The sequence below is a fragment of the Caretta caretta genome, chromosome 5 (genome assembly GCF_965140235.1).
Source record: "Caretta caretta isolate rCarCar2 chromosome 5, rCarCar1.hap1, whole genome shotgun sequence".
Classification (NCBI taxonomy): domain Eukaryota; kingdom Metazoa; phylum Chordata; order Testudines; family Cheloniidae; genus Caretta; species Caretta caretta.
The window spans coordinates 61,923,084-61,936,882 of record NC_134210.1 but is presented as its reverse complement, the minus strand read 5'-3'; the positions used below and the strand labels follow the sequence as shown (position 1 = coordinate 61,936,882).

Genomic DNA, 13,799 nt, shown 5'->3' with positions numbered 1-13,799 from the left:
GGACGTGCACAAGTCCATGGGGCCGGACGAGTTGCATCTGAGAGTGCTGAAGGAATTGGCGGCTGTGATTGCAGAGCCATTGGCCATTATCTTTGAAAACTCGTGGCGAACCGGGGAAGTCCCGGATGACTGGAAAAAGGCTAATGTAGTGCCAATCTTTAAAAAAGGGAAGAAGGAGGATCCTGGGAACTACAGGCCAGTCAGCCTCACTTCAGTCCCTGGAAAAATCATGGAGCAGGTCCTCAAAGAATCAATCCTGAAGCACTTGCATGAGAGGAAAGTGATCAGGAACAGCCAGCATGGATTCACCAAGGGAAGGTCAGGCCTGACTAATCTAATTGCCTTTTATGATGAGATTACTGGTTCTGTGGATGAAGGGAAAGCAGTGGATGTATTGTTTCTTGACTTTAGCAAAGCTTTTGACATGGTCTCCCACAGTATTCTTGTCAGCAAGTTAAGGAAGTATGGGCTGGATGAATGCACTATAAGGTGGGTAGAAAGCTGGCTAGATTGTCGGGCTCAACGGGTAGTGATCAATGGCTCCATGTCTAGTTGGCAGCCGGTATCAAGTGGAGTGCCCCAAGGGTCGGTCCTGGGGCCGGTTTTGTTCAATATCTTCATAAATGATCTGGAGCATGGTGTGGATTGCACTCTCAGCAAATTTGCGGATGATACTAAACTGGGAGGAGTGGTAGATACACTGGAGGGGAGGGATAGGATACAGAAGGACCTAGACAAATTGGAGGATTGGGCCAAAAGAAATCTGATGAGGTTCAATAAGGATAAGTGCAGGGTCCTGCACTTAGGACGGAAGAACCCAATGCACAGCTACAGACTAGGGACCGAATGGCTAGGCAGCAGTTCTGCGGAAAAGGACCTAGGGGTGACAGTGGACGAGAAGCTGGATATGAGTCAGCAGTGTGCCCTTGTTGCCAAGAAGGCCAATGGCATTTTGGGATGTATAAGTAGGGGCATAGCGAGCAGATCGAGGGACGTGATCGTTCCCCTCTATTCGACATTGCTGAGGCCTCATCTGGAGTACTGTGTCCAGTTTTGGGCCCCACACTACAAGAAGGATGTGGATAAATTGGAGAGAGTCCAGCGAAGGGCAACAAAAATGATTAGGGGTCTGGAACACATGAGTTGTGAGGAGAGGCTGAGGGAGCTGGGATTGTTTAGCCTGCAGAAGAGAAGAATGAGGGGGGATTTGATAGCAGCTTTCAACTACCTGAAAGGGGGTTCCAAAGAGGATGGCTCTAGACTGTTCTCAATGGTAGCAGATGACAGAACGAGGAGTAATGGTCTCAAGTTGCAGTGGGGGAGGTTTAGATTGGATATTAGGAAAAACTTTTTCACTAAGAGGGTGGTGAAACACTGGAATGCGTTACCTAGGGAGGTGGTAGAATCTCCTTCCTTAGAGGTTTTTAAGGTCAGGCTTGACAAAGCCCTGGCTGGGATGATTTAACTGGGAATTGGTCCTGCTTCGAGCAGGGGGTTGGACTAGATGACCTTCTGGGGTCCCTTCCAACCCTGATATTCTATGATTCTATGATCCCTGAAGGAAGGAAATATGCCCCCCTGTTATCAGTCCACTTGGGCAGGGACATTCCACCCAGATTGCACAATATAGACCTGCTTAGGGTAAAAAGAAACAAAACGGTTATTTAATAGAAAAATCACAGCTTCAAAGATGAAATAGTAAGAAAAAGCAAACACATACAAGTTACACAGAAAATAAACATGAATACACAACCTCAGGCTTTATAATTCTATATTTGTTAAACTCCCTTTTCGAATACTCCCTACCTATTGCCTCTGAACAGTTTCCCAACATGCCCTCTGTCTTAGAGAAGATCCAGTGTTTCAGACAGCAGCTTGGTTACATGCTAGTCCTCAGTTTTTGGATATGCTTCACTTTAAACATGTTCTCTTTTAAAAGGGTTTGCAGTTTTTGTTCTCTCACACTCGGAGACTATGGCAATTCATGGTTACACAAAGCAGAGAAAACTCCCTCCTTCCTTAAATTTTGCAAGACTAGGGTTTTCTTTTTTAGCTTCAGTGTCTTTCCATTAACTTTAATGGTCCAGGACCAGTCCTATTCAACATATTCATAAATGATCTGGAAAAATGGGTAAACGTGAGGTGGCAAAATTTGCTGACGATACAAATCTACTCAAGACAGTTAAATCCCAGGCAGACTGCAAAGAGCTACAAAAGAATCTCTCAAAACTGGGTGACCGGACAACAAAATGGCAAATGAAATTCAATGTTGATAAATGCAAAGTAATGCACACTGGAAAACATAATCCCATGTATACATATAAAATGATGGGGTCTAAATTAGCTGTTACCACTCAAGAAAGATCTTGGAGTCATTGTGGATATTTCTCTGAAAACATCCACTCAATGCGTAGCGGCAGTCAAAAAAGCAAAATGTTGGGAATCATGAAGAAAGGGATAGATAATAAGACAGAAAATATCATATTGCCTCTATATAAATCCATGGTGTGCCCACATCTTGTATATGGCATGTAAATGTGGTCACCCCAGCTCAAAAAAAGATATACTGGAATTGGAAAAGGTTCAGAAATGGGCAACAAAAATGATTAGTGGTATGGAACAGCTTCCGTATGAGGAGAGATTAATAAGACTGGGACTTTTCAGCTTGGAAAAGAAACAACTAAGGGGGGATATAACTGAAGTCTATAAAATCATGACTGTTGTGGATAAAGTAAATAAGGAAGTGATATTTACTCCTTCTCATAACACAAGAACTAGAAGTCACCAAATGAAATTAATAGCCAGCAGGTTTAAAACAAACAAGAGGAAGTATTTTTTCACACAACACACAGTCAGTGTGTGGAACTCTTTGCCAGAGGATATAATGAAGGCCAAGACTATAACAGGCTTCAAAAAAGAACTACATAACTTCATGGAGGATAGGATCCATCAGTGGCTATTAGCCAGGATGGGCACGGATGGTGTCCCTAGCCTCTGTTTGCCAGAAGCTGGGAATGGCGACAGGGGATGGATCACTTAATGATTACCTGTTTTGTTCATTCCTTCTGGGGCACCTGGCATTGGCCACTGTCGGAAGACAGGATACTGGGCTAAATGGACCTTTGGCCTGACCCAGTATGGCCGCTCTTATGTTCATCATGCTCTTTTTCTGGGTTGTACAATGCTAGGTCCTTGGAGTTAGTTTCGTGGACATAGCAAGCCTGAGAGTTGCCCCTCCCTGCCTGACTGCTTCCCCACACAGCTATGAGGTAATGCTGTGATTGCATCCTAGTTACAGTTACAAATGTCTGCATATATATACATGCATACATTCATAACCATAACCTGTATACACATCTCCTAAGGATCATCAAATTCAGAGCATTACAAGCCTTCATAAATGATCTTAATTGATATATTATACACAGTAACATTGTATACAAGTTGATTCGATTGTTCATTCTTTGGGATTCAGACCCCTTCTGGTGTCTGGACCCTGACTGTCACTGTGTTATTTAATAAAATATTATTGTCCACAAAGGAAAACAATCTTTAAGACATCTGTTTCCCTGAAAATGTTCTCAAAAGAAAAAAATGTAGACACACACACACTCTCTTTATTCTAAACAGTATTTATGAAATTAAATGTGTAATTCAATGTATTACTTTAAAATTGCAGGTAGCTGGGCTGGACTGGCGGGCTACTGACAGTACAACAAAGTGCTTCACAGACAATGTAAGAATTTGGCTCCCAAGGTCAGTCCTTTATTTTGGGCTTGTAAATCTGGGAAAACTGCTGAGATAACAGGAATCAATTCCACTCCCTAACTGGCCAGAAGAATCCTCGTATGTCCAGAACATGTTTCCACAGAACTCCCATCTCCTGCTGGCCTGGAGAATAGAAGTGAACCTGGAACTCCTGAAGAGTGCAAATGGTAATTTAGGATGAAATTCTCCCCTGCACAGAGGGCCAGCAGAAGGCCTGTAGCCCACTTAAGCTTACAAAATGGTGGACAGGTCTTATGCTAGCCCTCTGCACACAAGTGAACTTCACCTTTAATGTAATGTTCTGATTATTCTGTATTATAAAACTTTCAAGGGGCTGTAACACGATCAGAGTTCATTAGCCCTTTCTCTCCCCAAAAGGTATGTTGTTACACTTTAAACAGTGAGATCGCACATGCACATATACATTATAAAGTTTAACCAATTTATTTGAGCATAAGCTTTCGTGAGCTACAGTGGTTAGTCTCTCAGGTGCCACAAGTACTCCTTTTCTTTTTGTGAATACAGACTAACATGGCTGTTACTCTGAAACCTGTCATTATAAAGTTTGCGGACGATACCAAGCTGGGAGGGATTGCAAGTGATTTAGAGGATAGCATTATAATTCCAAATGATTTGGAGAAATGGTCAGAAGTAAACAGGAGGAAATTCAATTAGGACAAATGCAAAGTACTCCATTTAGGAAGGAACAATCAGTTGCAAACGTACAAAATGGGAAATAACTGCCTAGAAAGGAGTATTGCGGAAAGGGATCTACAGGTCATAGTGGACCACAAGCTAAATGTGAGTCAACAGTGTAACACTGTTGCAAAAAAAGCTAACATTATTCTGGGACGTATTAACAGGAGTGTTGTAAGCAAGACATGAGAAGTAATTCTTCTGCTCTACTCCGCACTGATTAGGCCTCAACTGGAGTATTGTGTCCAGTTCTGGGCACCACATTTCAGGAAAGATGTGGACAAATTGGAGAAAGTCCAGAGAAGAGCAACAAAAATGATTAAAGGTCTAGAAAACATGACCTATGAGGGAAGACTGAACAAGTTGGATTTGTTTAGTCTGGAAAAAAGAATACTGAGAGGGGACATGATAACAGTTTTAAAGTACATAAAAGGTTGTTACAAGGAGGAGGGAGAAAAATTGTTCTTCTTAACCTCTGAGGATAGAGCAAGAAGCAATGGGCTTAAATTGCAGTAAGGGAGGTTTAGGTTGGACATTAAGAAAAACTTCCTAACTATCAGGGTGTCTAAGCACTGGAATAAATTGCCTAGGGAGGTTGTGGAATCTCCATCACTGGAGATTTTTAAGAGCAGGGTAGACAAACACCTGTCAGGGATGGTCTAGAGAATACTTAGTCCTGCCATGAGTACAGGGGACTGGACTAGATGACCTCTCAAGGTCCCTTCCAGTCCTATGAGTCTATGATTATTCTGCAATCTATCTTCAACTGGTGTAAACTGGCATGGCTCTGTTAATTTCAAGGGAGAACTCTTAACTGAAGAGCTGGCCCTTTATTAGCATCCTCCTCAAATCTGATTAATCATGCAGCAGTGACAGGTGCCTGGTAGCTGCCAGGATCATGCTGTGATGCATTCATAATAAACCATTTAATATCGTTGTATATGATCACATACTTCCTGCACATTTAAGAAATGGAAACTTCACATTTGCAAAGATTATTTTTTCTTATCAACGCCCTAACTGCAACAGTTTCCTAGGACAAATGGAAGTTAATTTTTTTAAATAAAGTACCAAGAAAACTAACAGCCCATATTCTTTGTCAGATAGCTGTCAGTTAATAGACATATGTAGGCTTGGAAGGATTAGATTTTTAGTTGGTAAATGTTGGTAAATGTCAATTTCACCATACATACACAAACCACTGAAAAAATACTTCCGTTGATGTTAATCAACATTTACAACTAGGCAAAGTAAAAGAAAAAAGCTGGTTGAGTACTCAGAGTTAGATTTAAGGATATTTACTTTGTATATTTTGACATTGTGATGTTGACAATTTCTGTTTTAACAATTATAAAGCTTTGACTTTTTGAATCGTCTTTAAATATTGGGGGGGGGGGCAATACATTTCCCACAACTGTGAAAATTTAAATAGATAAATATTGAAAAAAAGTTTAAAAATAAACATTGATATCCATAAAAATTATATAAAAAAGTCAAATTCTGCCAAACCTAGATATATGTTTAGGGCAAACTCTTGCTCCGTGGTTCAAAACAGAAGCAACTGCATGTTGTATGGATCAAATCTATATTTTTAAAATATCCATATGTCTATTGAGCTTAACAGTCATACATCCCATACTGAGAGGACAGCTCTGTTTCTCTTTGCAAGCCTTCTCTTTACCAGGAAACCAAAGCAACAGGACTGCGCTAATTAACTCAACATGCAACAGTAACCTTCCTTATATTTATTCCACACTATTTATAGATTATTTAATTGGCTAGTTAGACTTTTTAAATGTCTACATAGATGCAATTAGAATGAGATACACATTTTTCTCTAACAAAAAACCATAGAAGTTGTTTTAGTTTTCAATTAGAGAGAAAAGTATTAAATTTTAAAATTCCACTTACGTATACACTAAAAAGGCTGACTCAACATGTATTTATTTTCATTTATTCTCAACCTCCACCCACTTTTGTTCAAGCAACAGTAAGGGCTTGATCCTGTGATGTGTTGATCCCCCTCAACTACCACTAAATAGAAATCTGAGAAGGCTCAATAACTTGCAAAAGGCTTTCAGCGTAGCAGGTTCAGGGCATAAACCACAAAGATAAACATTGACTAAAATCACTGAGCTTGATTCACCACTATGTTACTCAAGTTTGACAGTGCAGAACCACTGATTGTATAATATTTTGTATTACTACTGAATCTACCTCAAGCTCCTGAAAATTCAGCTCCGGGTGACTAAACAATCATGTTAGTCATGTTATATATATGATAATATATACAATAATAATAATAATCTCCTCTGTATATCAATTTTGCATGCTTTCTTTTTCTTAAATAAATTTAAATATGTTGGCTTCTTCTTTCTTAACTGTTCTAGACAAACCTGAGCATTTTAGGGTTTATTTAGCTGAACAGAACAGGCAGCGATGAAATTTCATAAAGGACTCTAGAGCAAGGCAGAAAGTAACAAAAGCAACAAATTAATGTTTTTTGTTCCATGATTTTTTTTCACCATAGAAAATTAAAGTTTCTCAATTATCCAAACTTTAGTTAGCTATCTAGTCAAACTGTCATTAAGCTTTTCTAGATTGTGTCCATACTACAGTAACCAAATCTGGAAATTAAAATCCTACTCTTCAAAACAGAATTTGAAAGGATTATACTAAAATAGTTCTACTGGCAGCAGGTTAACACAAATTCATTTCTTTCCCCTAGAGAAGGAGGAATTCCAAACGGCGAGATTGAGGCATAGGCACTATAGGACTATGTCTACAGCGCCTTGAGCCGTGTTATTACATCAGACTCTCAGTTTTCATAAAGAAGTTACTAATCCTAATGGCTACCAAAAAAAGCTTGAATATGTGACCTAACTGTAACCAATGTAGTGACATCTGCCCGAATCGGAGGACACCCTGAAACAGTATCTCAGAGCTCTGAATTTCCCTACGTATCAAGATCCATTGCCTAGGGGCTGTTTCATCAACATCACAACAACACAAGACTGTATGGCAGAAGGAGAAAAATTCAGTGTGCCTGCTCACGCAACCACTGAGGCAGATAAACATTGGCTGCTGAGGTAAGTATTCAGGTCCTACCCTGACCATACTGTTCCCAGGGGAAGAGGACTCCAGCTAATGCTCCTCTGGTGTTAAGGGGGCTCCAAACCACTACTTCTCTCTCTGGGGTGGGAGGGTTACCCCCCCTCCCGCTGCTGTGTGTGTGTGTGGGGGGGGTGCATGGGGGCCATAATTGCCTTAATCTGGCCCTGCAATAGTGTAAAGGATCATCTGTAATAGTGATGAGGATAACGTATTTTACTCATTTTACACCCTTCTGCACTCAAGCCTTTGCAATGAGACCCCAATCTTCCTGAAACTTTTGGCTCTGGGAGCAAGAACAGGGATTCAATGTTAAATCTGAACACCAGATCTGTTGGTCTGACCAAGTTTTCTTCACCATAGCCACTTCTGTGCTCTGATAATCTTTGGGGAAGCTAGAAAACAGTTTAACCTCTATCATGAATTAGTATAAATTAGAGCGCCATGGGACTACTCTGTCTTGCAACATTCTCTAAGGAGCCCATTATGCTGGTTGGAGATCACCTGGACTTCAAAGCACTCTCTCCCCCAGAGATAGGAACCAAGAGGTTGGATTTAGAATGGATAACTCCATTTGAATGACAGGTGGGGATACCTCTACCCAAGAGTGGCACAAAGGGGACAGATGAGGGGCAGAATCTGGTCCTGGCCCTCCTTATGTAGCCATGCAGAAAATTTTCATCTTTCAAAAGTAATTTACACTTGCCTTAAATAATTTTATTCTAGACACGTCTGCAAAAGAATGAATCATCCACATAATCATTTATTCCTTGCATTACATTGCACAAACTCTGAAACATTGCTTTCTCAAAGGAAGATTCAGTGAAGGTGCATTTGAGGTATTTGTATACAGTTAAGATCAGCTATGCCTTTTAAAAAGTATGAATAACCGCAGTACTCAACAAGTTAGTGATGCACATCTTTAACCTACAAAAATACAAACATACTGTGACAAAGCTCCAACCTTGTCTCAGTGGGTACCGCGCTTCCTGGCGGATTACGCTAGCCTCAGAGGCTCACTGTGACCCTCCACGTAGCCCTTCTCTCTCTAGAGGCAAGGGTCACAGTCTACTAAGCCATTTTCATCATAAGCCAGCAAGGGAGGCGAGGAGAAGTTATCCTCCCTCGCACAGTCTCTGTTGTCTCCCAGTCTCAGTGATTAGTTGGGAAGGGGAGTGGGGAGCCTGGGCCCACCCTCTACTCCGGGCTCCAGCCCAGGGACCCTGATAGTAGCAGCTTTTGGTAGCTGACTTTTTGGAAACAGGATGAGTATGATTCCCTGGGCCACTTCCCCACAGCAGCCCTCACTTCCTCAATATCTACATCACCCTTACCTCAGGGCCTCCTTCCTTGTGCCTGATAGGGTTTGTATTAGGGTTTGTTTCTCCAGCGGCGTGGCTTCCTACTACAGCTCGTGACACACATGCTCCCACCTAACTAACTGGGAGGCTTTTAACTAGTTTCAAACAGCCCCTGATTGGCTTCAGGTGTCCCAATCAACCTAGCTGTCTTCCCTGCTTTCTGGAAGGATCTTAATTGGCCCCAGGTGTCTTAATTGACCTGGAGCAACTGCCATTTGCTTACCCTTGTAACAGGGATTTGTTTAGCCTGGGGCTAATATATCTGTCTCCCACTACTTTCCTATAGCCATCTGGCCTTGCCCCGTCACAATACGTAAATAGTTTTCTTCCTTTACAATTAGTTTTACAACTCTTAACATGGCACAGTGAGGAATTAAATCATGCACCAAAAATGAAAAAGGTTTGTTTTTTAATCCTTTTACAAGTACATATTGTTACATATACTGTACATGTATCTATTTCTTACTGAAAAAGAAAGACAAATGCATCAGAAGTTCTGTAATGATAAAACCTGAAGATACAGTAGGGGACATATATTGATAGTTCAGATGACAAGTTATGTAAAGAGTCACAAAGAGAGAGACATGCATTTATAAGACAAGTTTAAGTACAATGTATTACGGACTTAATTCACTAAAGAAAGTTCTCATTGGCAACACAAGATTTTGCTGTAGAGTCTTCATTCAGGATCACCCTTTCTTTCCAGTACAGAACCTGAACTTTGAAAAATCTGTGTTCCTTCATCTGTAAAATGGGTTACCTACTTCAGATGAGGATTAGCTAGCTAATGTCTACAAAGCACTTTGAAGATGAAAACTGCTGTGTAAATGCTAAGTATTAATAATTTCCAAAGTCTCCTTTCAACATCTGATTACTCATTTCAGATAAGGAAGGGAGTGAAGGGTAGAGAAATTCTGAGATATTAGTTTAGTAGAAAAGAAAGAGAAATCTCAGTGCTAGCAACATTAAACATTTCAACAGTGGACATAATCAGAAACCAGGAAAATTGTGTACCATATTAAAAGCTGCAAAACAGGCAGTTTTTATATGTACTTGGGGAAGCCACAGTGACACTGTTTTATCTACTCCACCTATTTATGTCGTATTTTGACTATCACTGTGAAAGATGTTTGGCTCCTTAAAGTTTCTGCTGTTTTTCATGGCTTGCTTTCATTAAAAACTTTTCTTTACAGAAAAACTTTGCAGCAACAATAGATACTCTCACTGAACATTTGTATTGTATTTGGAAACATATTACCATATTTAAAATTTTCTGAGGACATGGGGAGATTTAAAACATCTCAATGCTAGCAAAAACTTTTCTGGTCTGCTTCCCCCCCGCCCAAATATTTCAGATATTTAGGTTCAAGCAGGCATTGAGGCAAGACCTAGAACAGACTTTAGACAGCCTATAGGGAAACAGCTTCTGGGCACTCTACCAAGGAAGCAATACAATCTGCCTGAAGTGACCTTCAATCCTAATATCTCTCAAGCTCTTTCATGCTGGGAAAAAATGATTTCAGTGATCATATTCTAGAGAAGTTGATGAACAGACAACCTCCTTTAAGACTGATGCAGCTGTCTTTATATAATTTAGCTAAAATTTCCCTTCCCTCTAGCACATCCCATTCACAGATGGAGCATGCAACAGTTAGGCTAGTCAGCCTTCAACACAACAGGATTACAAACATTAGCATGGCTGCTGTGTGACTACAAACAAAAAATATGAAAGGACATATGGACCAACTAAGCACACCAACACAAATGCCATCTTTCATCTCATGTAGAGGACCCAATCTGGGGGAATCCCATGCTACAAACTGGGCGTGGAAGAAGATAATGTGGATGGAACGCTGCATACTATCTATATCCCAATTAATATCAGAGGACTGATCACACCATTTAATTTCTCTCCAACTAGAATATAATGTATCAAGTACTGCAATATGGCAACATATTCAAATTTGTCACTTGTTCACCTCACAGTTCGGCCCAGAGGAACTTGTATTGTCTGAAGCGCCAGAACTTGCCAAATTTTGTAGAGAATAATACTATTTCTCCAGACTGGCAGCTACACTAGATGAGTTCCTAATTACTCATCAGAGAGTTAATATAGATGAAGTGATGCAAAAATGGAACAAAGAATTGGCAATAAGTATCTTAATCCCACAGTGAAATAGAACAACATGAGAGATTAAAGAAGCAACCGTGGACCTCCAATTAAGTCTCCTTCAACAAAAAATCATGTTTAGGTTCATGGTTGCCCCAAGCACTTCACAAAGTTAAAGCTACCCTCAGTGATCAATGTTGAGGTGTGTGGGGGGAGTGGGGTTGTTAAGGAGCCAGCATGCATATGTTTTGATCATGCCCTATTGTTTCCAGCTTCTGGGATGATATTTAAACCAGAATTAATAAGATCCTAGAATTGTCACTTGACCTTAAAAGCAGACATCTGCATACTATACTGGGCCAGATACCCAGCAAATGGAGGCTATCACCATACCAAAGGGAATGGCTTGTACTGGCTGTGAGAGGTCAAATTTTGTTACACTGGAAAAATAAATCTGTCCCTTCCCCCTCATTTTTCCCCCCAGCAGGTTTAACGGACTGGCAGACCTGTCTGCAAAGAAAGGCATCTGTAATGGTGTGGCACCCACTTCATATAAGAACTCCTTTCTGGTCAGGTGTGTTTGCAGTCTTTAAACAGTCCCAGCCCTGGTATTGAGCCATAGCCCCAGAACTTCCTCCCCGGAGGCAATGGTTTTGCCCTCAGTTCCTTGGATAGGCCTCTTAGCAGTTCAGATCCCTCTCTGTGGTTTATTGCTGTCCAATTGTAGGCCACTTCCTTAGTGGCCTATGGGGGGGGGAACCTGGACCCACCCACTACTCCGGGTCCCTACCCAGGGACCCAAAGAATAGCATCCATTTGCCACCATGCCCTTTAATAAAACAGCTTTCAGTTCCCTGGGCCATTTCCCCATAGCCCCAGCTTCACCAAAGCTTCACCCTTACCTCAACGATCTTTTATGTTCAGGCCCAGCAGCCAGCAAGGAGCTCTTCCTCTTGCCCCTGGTCTTTGCCAGTACTGAGCAGTCCATGGTGCTGCAGTTCCCTTTGGCTAACCAGGAGCACCCCCCCTGCACTCCTCTGGCTCCAGCAAGAAACTGACTGTCTCTGGCTCTGCAGCTCTTTTTATATGGTTCTCCTGGGCCCTAACTGGCTGCTCCCTGCAGCCTGTCTGATTGGCTGCTTCCCCTGCAGCTACTCTACATTGCTTGGAGGACTCCTCTCCTGCTCTTTTCCTGGGACATGTGTTGAGGACCCTGAGGCCTCCAGCACAGCACCTCTGGACCTAGTCCACACCATCACAGCATCACATACAATAGATAGCAAGCCCTAGAAAAAGCTGAGTCTATTTGGGTCAATTTCCTAGAACTGATCAACAAAAAATCCCTGCAGGATGCCTGAAAGAAAGACAGGAGATCAATCTATAGCCTTCCTCTTTATTCCCTCTCCTCTCCATCTCTTTCCCCCTGCCTTTTTCCCTTTCATTTTTATTTATTATTTATTGATTTGGCTATGTGGCATAAAAATCCATGTGCTGGAAACATATAGTAATTTTTGTACTTGTTATTTATGTTGACACCTAAAATACCTTTGGTTTGTTAAAAGAAAAAAAATGTAATTAAATCAGAAAAAAAAAATGAAAGGACTTTAAAATCTTTTTAGCCTTTTGTGTGATTCAGTTAAATGAATCATCCTTCTTGTAGACAATTCAGACAGAATTTAATGGAGATGGATTATGCCTTTATCATCTTAAAGCACTGGTCCCTTGTTTACCAAGTAAAGCTATGAAAACTGTAATTAGTGCTCTGTACTAAATAATGTATTTTATTTTAATTTACCATAACAAAATGAAATTGACCTACACAAAGAACTGAAATAAAGTTGAATTTGCCAATTAAAATGAATAAATACATTGCACAAAATTCAGCAGAACATGTTTAGGATTTATGGATGAATTCTGGTGAGAAGCACAATGAAATCAAATTATTTTGGGCTAGCTACACTGCAATCTTCTTATGAAGCTGTTTTAAAAAAATATTATTAAAAATTTAGTTTTATCCAGATTGTATCCAAATGGACAAATCAGAGATGTATAAATTGAGATTTCTTAAATATAATTATTTGCACCTATGACAGGCATAAAGGTCATTCGGTGCCCTTATACCCTTACTTGAGTCAATGTGACTCTTCATGCGAGTAACTGTATGCCCGGGCCTAACATTTTGCAGGACTGGACCCTTCATACATTTCTAACAGAATTTCTTTAAAAAAAATCAACGTGACCTTTTAATTGAAAACCATAAGCCATGGTCAATCTGTTGTTCCATGATCTATTCACATTTAATCACATTTATGGATGCCATACCAGAGAGGAACATATCCATTGCCTACCTCACTGAGTGATGTCCCGAAGTATAATCTAGTTTCCCATATTTCTGAGTGTGGTAGCCATGCTTTTGCATCAGGTCCATCCATGTTGTATAATTTGGATCTAAACCTTTGAAGTTATTCCAAGATTCTGTTAAATGAGTGAAGAGGCCACTCCACATAGCTGAAAAAAGCAAGTCAGAAACAAATGCTTGTCAATGCATTTATAGAACAATAATTAAGGCTGTCAAGTGATTAAAAAAATTAATAGTGATTAATCACACAATTAATTGTGCTATAAAACAATAATAGACTAACATTTAAATATTTTTGATGTTTTCTACATTTTCAAATACATTGATTACAATTACAACACAGAGCAGTGCTCACTTTATATTTATTACAAATATTTGCACTGTACAAACGAAA

The 13,799-nt window shown here is 40.4% G+C and overlaps 1 protein-coding gene across 3 annotated transcripts in view; it reads right to left on the bottom strand.

Annotated features, from left to right (window-relative positions):
* Nucleotides 1–13,799, bottom strand: part of ARSK (arylsulfatase family member K) — a 59,743-nt gene that overhangs the window by 30,788 nt on the left and 15,156 nt on the right. For all 3 annotated transcript variants that reach the window (XM_048850606.2, XM_048850605.2, XM_048850603.2), the window contains exon 3: nucleotides 13,395–13,554. In XM_048850606.2, coding sequence (XP_048706563.2) covers nucleotides 13,395–13,554 — 160 coding nt within the window. The remainder of the gene's footprint in view (nucleotides 1–13,394; nucleotides 13,555–13,799) is intronic.